We start from the raw sequence: 11,480 nt of genomic DNA on the forward strand, positions 1-11,480 counted from the left end.
GAGGGGGATCAATATAAACCTGTACATGTGACAACAGGCCCTGGTGATGTCAATGCAATACATCAAAAGCTAATACAGTACCGTACTCTCACTGTGTGTACATTATTTTTCACACGTGTTATTATAGCTTCTGTAAGATTGCGCAATGGCATTCAGAACTCTTACCAATTGACTTGTTATTTCGGACATTGATTTTATTATATGTACCGTTTTTTCTTTGGATCCCCATTTAACGTTGGCAGAAGCTACTCTTCCTGGGGTCCACAAAAACTAAATCTGAGTAATTGGAGATCCAAGGGAGTTCTGGCTCTGTATAATACAGTGCATTGCCGTGAATACGTTTTGAACTTGGGGACTGTGAAGAGACCCTTGGTGGCATGTATGGGTGTCTGAGCTGAATGTTATTTGATTGTGCAGACAATCTGCAATGTTCATTACAGTAATACTTCTCATAACTAAAAGAGAATCAGTTAATCTCTCATCAACCTTCAACCAGAAAAGACTGGCATGCATGTTGATGTTAGCTCTATATGTGCAGTTAAGGGCAAGGCGTGTGCTCTATTTTGAGCCAGCTGCAGCTTTGCTAGGTCATTGTTTGCTGCACTTGACCATATTACCGGACAGTAATCAAGATGGGACAAGACCAGAGCCTGAACAACTAGTATAAATCAAACTTTATTTATACAGCACATTGCAGACATGGAATGCAACGCAATGTGCTTCACAGGAAAAACAAACGTAAATATTTACTTCACAATAAGAGATAAATAAAAAATAAAAGAATAACAAAAACTAAATGACTAAAAAGAACTAAGGAAAAGCAAAGCTAAAAAGGTGTTTTAAGATCTCTTTTAAATATGTCCACAGTTTCAGCCCACTGAGGATCTCTGGCAGGCTGTTCCAGAGGCTGGGGGCATAGTAACTAAAGGCTGCCTTTCCATGCCTCTTGGTCCTAGGCTTTGGAATAGTTAAAAGGCCAGTACCAGAGGGACTTACTGGGTACATAACTTAAAAAGTATGTCTGACATGTATTGGGGTACACAATTATGGATTGATTTAAAAAGCAATATAAGAATCTTAAAATTAATTTCTAAAACTCACAGGCAGCCAGTGCAGAGACCTTAAAACCAGTGTAATGTGTGCTATCCGTCTGGTCTTGGTCAGTACCAGTGCAGCAGCATTCTGTATGTTTTGCAGTTGACCAATAGCTTTCTTGGGTAGACCAAACAGGAGAGCACTAAAGTAGTCAAGCCTGCTTATAATAAAAGCATGGACGAGTCTCTCTGTATCAGCCTGAGAGAGAAATGGCCGCGCCTTGGCAATGTTCCTCAGGTGGTAGTATTTTCTCTGAGTTATGTTCACCATGGGTCACAAAAAAACTCAACCTGCCAAATAGGTCCTGAACCAATTTAGAATTGGACCTGAGAGGCCAACCCACCTCTCCAGTCTTTCCAGAGGACATCATGGTCAACAGTGTTGAATGCAGCACCTAAATCCAAGAGTACAAGGAAGGAGAGCTGTTTGGCATCTGTGTTAGCGCTAAGATCATTTACCACCTTAACTAAGGCTGTCTCTGTGCTGTAGTGGGCACGAAAACCAGACTGGAATTTTTCTAAAATACAGTTGGCACTTGATACACAACTTTACATTTGTGTCACCAGAGGATTTTAGCTACACGGATAAATTATTAGACTGTATTAGTGATTTAAATACTTGGATGTCTTACAACTTCCTCCAGCTAAATCAAGACAAGGCCAAAGTACTTATTGTTGGCGCCAAAGCACAGAGAGAATCTGGCCGCATATTTTAATTAAAGTGGAATAAAGATAAAACACCAGATGAAAAGCTAGGTGTAATTTTAGCTTTTAGCTGTGGAGGAAAGTTCACAGGTTTGCTTGCAGGGGTAGGATTAAATCAGGCCATCAATGGTTGTTATACATGCCAAGTTGATTTGTCTCAAACACATTCAGATAATTTTTTTAATTTTACCTTGGCAAGCCAGATAAGAACAAATTCTTATTCAATGACGGCCTAGGAACAGTGGGTTAAGTGCCTGTTCAGGGGCAGAAGGACAGACTTGTACCTTGTCAGCTCAGGGATTTGACCTTTCGGTTACTAGTCCAACGCTCTAACCACTAGGCTACCCTGCCACCCCGATCTTAGTGATCAAGTTAGAAAACGAGCTTGTCTGGAATTTCTAATTGCCTTGTTATACATGCCAAGTTGATTTGTCTCAAACACATAACCTCTTTTTATAAAAGACATACCCCGCCCCATCTTCACAACAACTTTGCCAATATGACTTGCCCATGATAACTGACCATCCAATGTTACTACTAGGAATTCAGCTTCCTCAACTTACTCAATGGTCACACCCTTTATGTACAACTCCAGTTGAGGTTTAGGGCCTAGAGAATGTTTTGAACCAAATACAATGCTTTTAGTTTGAGATGTATTTAAGACCAGTTTATTATTATTCTTCACTCATTCTAAAACTGACAATCTTTTATTTATTTATTTTGTGAGCTCACCGACTTTGGGTGCTGACATGTAGAGTGTGGAATTGTCCTGAGGGACACCCCACATATCTGATATTAATGAAGCTTCCATTGAAGAACACTCTCTGGGTTATAATGGATAAGTAACTGTCCAACCATGTGATGGCAAGTGATGTAAAGCCAATGTGAGTTTTTTCAATAACAATTTATGATCTAACATCAAAGGCTGCATTGAAATCTAACAATACAGCTTCAACTATCATCTTATTATCCATTTATTTTAACCAATCATCCGTCATCGGAGTCAGTGCAGTACAAGTTGAGTGCTTTTCTGTATATGCATGCTGAAAGTCAGTAGTTAATTTGTTCTCTGAAAAGTAGCATTGTATTTGGTCAAACACAATTCTCTCCACCAGTTTAATAAGATTAGGCAGCAAACTGATTGGGTAGCTGTTAGAGTCAGCAAAGGGTGCTTTAGTATTATTAGGCAGTGGAGCTCCTTTCTGACACTGAAGGGGGCTGCAAAAAGCCTGTTTTATCTCAAAGTGTGAGTCTCAGAGTATTGCTGCAACACTCCAGAGAGGGACTAATAAATGAACTTGGAGGATTGAGTTGTAACATGTTGTACCATGTCCTGTCCTGAATCTGACAAGTCCTTGTGGTCACAGTATGAGTCCCATGTTAGTACAGGCTGACAGGCTGTACTGACCTTCTCTTCCCATTTGAATACCTTCGGGACCTCCCTTGTGCTATAATCTATGTGTACTGTACAGTTAATCATTAAGAACAAGCATGTAATTGTATGTACTTGGTCAAATTAGAAACTCCATCCATTTCAGTGCCTAAGTATTTTGTCAAGAGGGCCATTTGATTCTGCTTAAGGCTCTGGACTGTTGGTTTAGATAAAAAAAATGTTCATATATGAAGATAATAGAATTACAAAAAATAAATCTCACTAAAAGTACTGTCCTCTGGGATCTACTGTACAGTGTTCTAAAGCCAACTAATTGGCTGTAAACCTTTGGTCAGTAGCCAGCAGATTTGCCCTGCTTCCTGGCATCTGACACGGCTGTGATGCATCCGTCCTCCTTGGCCACAGCATTGACCACATTGAAGAAGTATTTGTAGTCTGTCACTCTGTGTCCAATGATCTTAAGGGCCTCTATCACAGACTGAGAGCAGACAGACAGACAGTTAGTCAGGCTAAAAAAAAGCACCACTCACTGTCCCTTACTCATCCCATTTTAAAATGATTTGACTGTATTTCTCTCAAAATGGTCACTGCTCTCAGGCAGCCATTACAATCAAACCAATATTAGCTATATAATATATATATATATACATATATATATACACACACACATCACTTTGTCATCACTCAACAGCCAATTGCAGTGACCTTGGCTGTCATTGATTTACTGAAAGGATAAGAACAGAGGAATTACCTTATCAAAGCCATTCTCAAACTTCACATTGTTGTTGCCATCGACAAACACTATAGGAGCAGCAATGGCATCTTTCAAACTCATCCCCAACCAAAGGTGGTTCATTATGGACTGAAAGGGGAGAGATTTGATGAGGCTCTATGTATCCTTTTCTAAAAAAAACATGTTTTGCTGTGTTGAGAAGGAATGGTGAGACATGTGGTAGAAATAGGTTAAGACACCTGAATCAAGACTCACCAGGGCCATGGCGGTCGTGATCATGCTACCCCCTGATCCCCCAATTACAAGGGTATTTTTCCCAGAGCTGGAGCTCAGTATAGCTGGAGCCATTGAAGAGGGAGGCTGTTCACCTGTGAGGAATGAGACAATGTAATATACACAGATATCACCCATAGACTTATATAAGATATCACCCCATGAAGACCAGTTAAAGGTTAGACAAGTAGTCCTAAGTGATACATTCATTTAAAACGGTTACTAAATTATAAAGTTTATATGTACCTGCACTCAATCCCTCTGCTCTAAAACAGAAGTCAGCCAGCTCGTTGTTGAGGATGATGCCTGTTCTACTGGAGTAAATCCCTGCACCAAAACTGGAAAGAGAGAGAAAAAAAGACTGTTAGCCTAGAGAAAAAGAGTACACAACTCCAAAACCTGCAGTTTTAGCTGGTTTGTTTGCTGTCGAGACATTGGTCATATTACTATTTAGAAGGAGACTGTGTGTTAATACATTAGACGGTGTTCTATTTAGAGGGATGTGCTGTTCCGCATCTCAGTGAGGGTAGAGGCTCACATTTGGTTGATGGTACTTGTGACAGAGACTGCAGATCCATCTTCAGCCAGGACTGACACGTGCGTGGTCCCAAAGCGGTCAGGGGAAGGTGTTATGTTGTAGTAGGAGTCATTATAGGTACGGTTTTTACTGATCAATACCCTGATCCGATCAGCAAAGTCAGAGTCCACCATATACGATGCATCCTACATTTTAAAAAAGTATGATTTCACATATTAGTGTGTAAAAGTACAGAATACACTTAGAGGGGCAGTTCTCTTAGATCCTTACTTTTTTAGTGTTGAAAACAGGATCGTGAACGCTCTTCCTCTGTCCGTTAGCAAATTTAGCTGCCTCCAAGTAGCAGTGATAGGTCAGGACCTTCTGGTCCTCCTCCATGGACCTGGGGGTGAAATGGAACCCTGGGAAAGGTCAAAAACAGCCAGTCAAACCTCCACAACCTGGAGAAGGTACCTTTTGGAACTGTCCACTGATTGTGCACTACCATGACGACACACCATCAACACACTTTAAACATAATGGTTACAAAACAATAGCTCTAAATTGTGGATATAGCTGTAGCCTGACTTGACTTGAAACACTTGGAGAAAGTGTTAACACCTAAGGTACCTAATGTACCTTTAACAAGGTTGAGGATGAAGGCAAGCATGACTCCCCCTGCAGGAGGTGGAGGGATGTGCATCTGGTAATCGCCAAGAGGAACAGTCCAGGCATCCTCCACTCGGACTCTGAATGACTTCAGATCCTCCATGGTAAGGGTCCCACCTAAATGGGGAGACAAGTATGTCCATCCATGTTAGCAATCCTTACACGGACAAGAAAATATAACAATCTGGAGTTTATTAAAATGTATTTAAAAAATTTTTTTACTGGTTTTCCCTCTACATTTCTCCCAATCTTTCTCTCCCTCCCCCTCTCTCATTTACACAAATAAATCTCGCTCCCACCTGCTGCTTTTACGTCTTGGATCAAGTCAAGTCCAATTTGGCCAGTGTAAAAGGCATCTACACCTTGTTCTGCAATGGTTTCCATGGTTTCTGCCAGTTTAGGGAACTTCAACATGTCTCCTATGCCCAGCACCGTCTTGTTCTTGTGGCAGAACACCTCACTGAAAGAGCGGCATGTCTTTAATATACCATACCAACCACAAACAGAAAAAAGACTTTAAAAAAAGACTTTTTACTTTAGTTTATTTAGTAAATATTTTCTTAACTATATTTCTTGAACTGCATTGTTGGTTAAGGGCTTTTAAGTAAGCATGTCACGGTAAGCCTGTTGTATTCGGCGCGTGTGAGAAATAAAATGCGATTTTATTTTTTATTGGATTACAGTGATAGAACAGAACATTTGCAACTGTCAAACATTAGATCTCTGTAATTTCATTGCCATCTCCATTCTCAAATTATCCCTGAGTATATGTGAATCCCCCTCTCCATCTGCTGGGGTGCCAAGGGCACATTCCCCACACATCTCCTGTGCTACTGCTCACACTTCTGTTCTGTAAGAGGAGGAAGAGAGAGGAGAGGAGCCGAGACGAGGAAACGCCTCTGCAGTCTGTGTCTGCAGTCTGTATTCAGGAAAGCCTCTGCAGTCTGTGTCTGCCGCACAGGATGTCAGTGGCACCTTAATTGAGGAGGATGGGCTTGTGATAATGGCTAGAGCGCAATAAGTAGAATGGTATCAAATACATGATTTCCAGCCATTATTATGAGCCATCCTCCCCTCAGCAGCCTCCACTGGTCTACAGTCTGTACTCAGGAAAGCCTCTGCAGTCTGTCTGTGTATAGTACTGCACAACCATACAGATGAGAACTTGATCTGAGCCCACAGACTACAGTGGAGGTGTCAATCTCTAAACAAGTTTATTAGCTTCATGCTAGAATAGGACTGGATATCTGGACTTTCTGACTGAAAAGTCCTCAGATACATGTACTTCATGCACTGTTAACAACTTTGCTGACCTGACATTTGGACAAATGCAGTTTTAGCGTCTTTCTTATATATATATATATATTATTCTTACTTGTATTTATTCAGGGGATCCCAAATGAGACCAAAGTCTCATTCATAATGGTGTCCCGAGTACAAACATTTTCACAATCAATACAATTTACATAAAAAATAAAGAAAAAAACTACAAGATACAATTACAAATAAACCACTACAATCAATCGAAACAAGTGCAATCCTCAATGACTTCATTTAACACCCGAGTCCTTAAGTGTATGAAAACTAATGTACACATTGAGTTCCTGTCTGTAAGTGTGAGTGAGATCTCTTACTACCAGAGTGATGTTGCTTTCACCAGGTTTCCTATGAGTGTGATGTTAAGGAGGGATCCCAGGAAGGGTGGCATAGGAAATCCTTCTCTGGCCAGTCTAATGGTGGGCTCAAACAGCCTGGCCCAGGGCAGCTTCCCGTACATTCTGTGAACCACCTCATACCCACGCAACTCTCCAGGAACGCCAATCCACTGACTACCTGCCAGGGTCCACACAAGCAAAAAGAGATGTTAAAGCTTGCACACACCGTACTGAATGTGGATTTAGCGTGTCTGCGCCAATCATTCAGCGTGCTGTGTTTTAGGGACCACCTGCTGTAAACGTCCGACTGCCAACATTTTCACGCAATGATACATGTAAAATCATGTACACTCGGTAAACAAATTACAGCTAGCACTCTGTTCAGAGGTGCTAAGTAGGTCAGGAAACGCTACTGGACTGTATGGGCCCTAATACACAAACAAAAAGAGAGGTGTTACATCATGCCACATTCCAGGACAGAAAGGAAGAGTAGACATGAAAGGGGTAGTGTTTGGTGTTGTAGTTTGCTCACATTTGATGTTAGAACGGCTAAAAGGCATTACTCTTTTAGCTGTCAGAGTTATTTGAATTTAAAAAATCTGTTAATTGTTGTCATACAATGTACACACATTGATACTGTATATGGATCCATCCATCCATTTTTTGGCAGGTCTAACTACCTGTAATAAATGTGACAGATGTTGGACAGCCCTTCAGCAGATCAGCTTTGAATGACTGTGGAACAGTCTCTCTCGAACTGAAGGTTTTCACCGTGCCTGAGGAAAGATAAAGAGATGCATAGGTTATACAATTCCACCACAAACATTATTGGCTAAACCCCACAGTAAAGTACCACAAAAGCAAAGACTATAAAAGAACAGACTCACCAGTTTTGTCCCTAACAGTGAATATAGAGCCTCCTCCCAGGCCCATGCTCTGAGGGTTGACCAGTGAGGTGCACAACAGAGCTGCAATGGCGCCATCTACTGCCGATCCTCCTTGTTGCAGTATATCTCTGGAAACAGCCCACATTACAGCAGAAGTTCCCAAACGTTTTTGTTGGCAATTGACCCCATTTGGATTTTTAAAATGTTTTGCGACCCCAACTTGTAAAAAAAACTTGATGTAATCAACAGCCAATGTTTACATTTTTTATTTTGGTCCTTGACAGTCTATTACAAATCAGTCTGACAGTACTTTCAAAGTTTTTAAATCTGAAGAAAGTATAGTTTGAAGTTACTAAAATGCACCAGAAAGGTATTGGGAAGTTCAGAAGATCATCAGGCAATAATTGTGTATGATCATCTGTGTATAAAAGCAAAAGCTTTGTGTATCTGAATGAAAGTGAGCAGAGACTTTTTCCTATTTCTCCAGTTTAGCCTTTTGCCTCCAGCACCTTCACCAATCAGCCCTCGATGTGCGGTAGACTCTGCCTACTATACACAATACTAAAAGAATAATTTCTATTCAAGTGCTAATAAAGGGCTTTCAAAGGATAGGGTCAAAAAAAATATATTTTTAAATATTATGACACAGGTATTAAAAGCCTTGTGTCCTTTCTCCGTGTTAAACAACAGAGACAGTAGGGGGATCTAAGAGGCCATGGTGTCAACACAAAGATTGCTTACTATGTACACCCTGCAGAAATGCCCCATCACATAAAAGTAGGTCCAACTTTAATTGTGCTTACATCCTCTCTCCTCCAGTGTAGGCATGTTGGGTCATCTGGACCTCTACACTACTAGAAAAAAGATGCTATCTATAACCTAAAAGGGTTCTTCAGCTGTCACCATAGGAGAACCCTTTTTGGTTCCAGGTAGAAGAACCCTTTTGGGTTCCATGTGGAACCCTTTCCACAGAGAGTCCTACCTGGAACCATAAAAGGTTCTCGAATGGGGACAGCTGAAGAAGTGAAGAGTGTCTTCATGCCTCATTTATTGCTTAAAATAAGAGATGTTCACATAACTTCACACGACTGAACAAGTAAGTGCATTGCTGATGAGTGACAACTCTTGGCAGGTGGTAGGGGAAATAGATGACCTATAGCACAGAGACGCAAGCTGATCTGTGTGCGCTACCGGTTCCGCTAACAAAGCTGAAGATTTTGTGTTGAGGTACATGTTTTTGCTGAGGGAGCTGACTATTGGCCATGCTAGGGGTTATATCAAAGGAATGGAAAGCTCAAACCAACTGAGTATATGCAGAAGTGTCAGTGTGCTTAAAATACATGGGAAAAGTCACTGATAAAAATATAACAAATACTTACTGTAGGCATCATTTTTTTTGTAATAAAAGGAAAGCTATAGATCTGATCAGTCACAGCTGAATCAAGTAACTTGGGTTCAATACAATTAATAGTTCTGTACCTACGGTTTATATCTATCTGCACGTTGGCTACCAGTTGAAAATGAATAGCCTACAGTCTAAATCACTGCAGTAAAGAGTTCTTTCCCTGCTAAAATGACAATTATATTGTCCATGATAAGGCACGCAGCTTGAACCTAGAGACCAGTTGAATTTGGCCATCTTGGTAAAATAACACCAAACAACGCCTGTTCAATCAGACTACCAAATCCATTTATCATAGGTAGCCCATTAGAGCAGTGAAACTTTAGATAACATGTTTTAAATCAATTATAATTTATTATAACTAGCTGTACGATCGAGGCGACCGTATTCTACTTTACCTGCCAATGTCCGAGCAAAGTTTAGAGTCCGCAGAAACCGCCGCGTGCTTGTACGTGTCCTCGGAGCATCCTCGGTGGATAAATACGCCGAAGACTAGTATGCAGAGACAGATGAATATTATAGCACCAAATAAACCGATACAGAGACAGCAACCAACCTGCCATGGCTTATATTTGGACATGCTTTCAAGAGAAAAACTTTTCCAAAAATACTATTCTCCGCTGGGCAGAAAGTGTTGTCCCGTTCCAAGAGCTCACCGCTTAGTAGTCAATGAGCCTTCACACTCCTCCTCCACCCCACTCGATCAAATTGTTGTACTTCTGAAGTGAAAGTGAACGTTGTTTCCCCTTGAGCCATACTGAAACTGAACACAAATATAAACGCAACATGTAAAGCGTTGGTCCCATGTTTCATGAAATAAAGGATCCCAGAAATGTTCCATATGCACAAAAAGCTTATTTCTCTCAAATGCTGTGCACAAATTCTTTGCATCCCTGTTAGTGAGCATTTCTCATTTGCCCAGATAATCGATCCTCCTGAAAGGTGTGGCATATGAAGAAGCTGATTAAACAGCCTGATCATTAAACAGGTGCACCTTGTGCTGGGGACAGTGAAAGGCCACTCTAAAATGTGCAGTTTTGTCACACAGCACAATGCCACAGATGTGTCAGGTTATGAGGGAGCTTGCAGGTGGCATGCTGATTGCAGGAATATCCACCAGAGCTGTTACCAGATAATGTAATGTTAATTTCTCTACCATAAGCTGCCTCCAAGGTTGTTTTAGAGAATTTGGCAGTACGTCCAACCGGCCTCACAACCGCAGACGATGTTGGGGACACTATGTCACCGCAAAATCTACAGGAAGAGCTAAAAAAATTCAACCCCATTGGGTGCTGCCATAGAATTACATTAGCAGTGCCCATCCAACAAGGTCATTGACCACAGATAAAATGTCAAATCATGTTATATGTACCATAGCTTTGATTGGACTGATCATGTCAACATCATACTTTCAAAATCTTAGCTAGCAAACTAGACAAGCAGTCATCATCATGACTCAAGTCGACAATCTACTGGCAAATCCTTTTCAAACCTGGTCATATGAAGAGAAATGATGAACACAAATTAGAGATAAAACATATTGGCCACTGGACATAAACATTTCATAACAAGTTTGAAATCGCAAATTCAACAATGAGTGGTTTGGAAGGAATCAGTGGCTAACTGCAAACGTTGCAAAGCAAACACTAGCCTGCTATTCAGTGGAGCGGGTGTGTGGTCCAAGTCTGGGTTTAAGGGTATTTTTTCCAAGCTTAAAAGGATAAACATTCAACACCATGGGCCAGAAAATGTTGAATACATTGGCCATGCTGTCAATCCAGCATGACTTCATGATTTAACCTTGTTTTTTCCAGAGTTCCCAGTTGTCTTGAAAGCACCATAAATCCAGAGAATGCCAGACTGATGACAAAGTTTGATGACAACATTTTCCCACATGAAGGACCTCTGCGCCACCTTCCTGTTCCAAGTGAGCACAGCACAACAAGGTGAGTCCAAAAATGTCTTGTATGCTGCTGAATAAATAATGTGATATGCCAGGGAGATATGTTATTGGTAGCTAAGAAAGTAATATTAAGTGTATGTTGTGTAGTAAGCTGTTAGTAGCTCATGTGCCTCACCCTAATAATTTGGTCCCTTTCCCCCTCATAACTTAGCCTACTGTTCTGACAGAATGCCCAATGAGGTTAAGAAG

At 40.9% G+C, this 11,480-nt stretch overlaps 1 protein-coding gene across 3 annotated transcripts; it reads right to left on the bottom strand.

The window, feature by feature from the left end:
• Nucleotides 1–1,213: 1,213 nt before the first annotated feature.
• Nucleotides 1,214–10,087, bottom strand: LOC112257589 (glutathione hydrolase 5 proenzyme). 3 transcript variants are annotated; one of them, XM_042326681.1, is made up of 13 exons: nt 9,985–10,087; nt 9,727–9,820; nt 7,927–8,054; nt 7,720–7,815; nt 7,019–7,217; nt 5,684–5,844; nt 5,355–5,501; nt 5,007–5,137; nt 4,737–4,921; nt 4,445–4,536; nt 4,181–4,293; nt 3,944–4,054; nt 1,214–3,670 (listed from the first exon to the last, which is right to left on the bottom strand). In XM_042326681.1, the coding sequence occupies exons 3-13, from the start codon at nt 7,970–7,972 to the stop codon at nt 3,524–3,526; spliced, it is 1,428 nt and encodes a 475-aa protein (XP_042182615.1). In that variant the 5' UTR covers nt 7,973–8,054; nt 9,727–9,820; nt 9,985–10,087; the 3' UTR covers nt 1,214–3,523. The 3 variants fall into 3 exon arrangements, with proteins under 3 accessions (XP_042182615.1, XP_024287038.1, XP_024287037.1); XM_024431270.2 differs by lacking the exon at nt 9,985–10,087 and having other exon boundaries at nt 7,022–7,217; nt 9,727–9,978; XM_024431269.2 differs by lacking the exon at nt 9,985–10,087 and having other exon boundaries at nt 9,727–9,978.
• Nucleotides 10,088–11,480: the final 1,393 nt, after the last annotated feature.

This window comes from Oncorhynchus tshawytscha, linkage group LG09 (assembly GCF_018296145.1).
Source record: "Oncorhynchus tshawytscha isolate Ot180627B linkage group LG09, Otsh_v2.0, whole genome shotgun sequence".
Lineage (NCBI taxonomy): Eukaryota > Metazoa > Chordata > Actinopteri > Salmoniformes > Salmonidae > Oncorhynchus > Oncorhynchus tshawytscha.

Excerpts from the sequence above, each read along its gene's own strand:
- LOC112257589 (XM_024431269.2), bottom strand. The coding sequence starts at position 9,908 with ATGTCCAAATATAAGCCATGGCAGGTTGGTTGCTGTCTCTGTATCGGT. Across the intron at positions 4,537-4,736 it reads ACAAGTACCATCAACCAAAT|TTTTGGTGCAGGGATTTACT; the intron begins GTGAGCCTCTAC and ends CTCTCTTTCCAG. Across the intron at positions 3,671-3,943 it reads TTGAGAATGGCTTTGATAAG|TCTGTGATAGAGGCCCTTAA; the intron begins GTAATTCCTCTG and ends GTCTGCTCTCAG.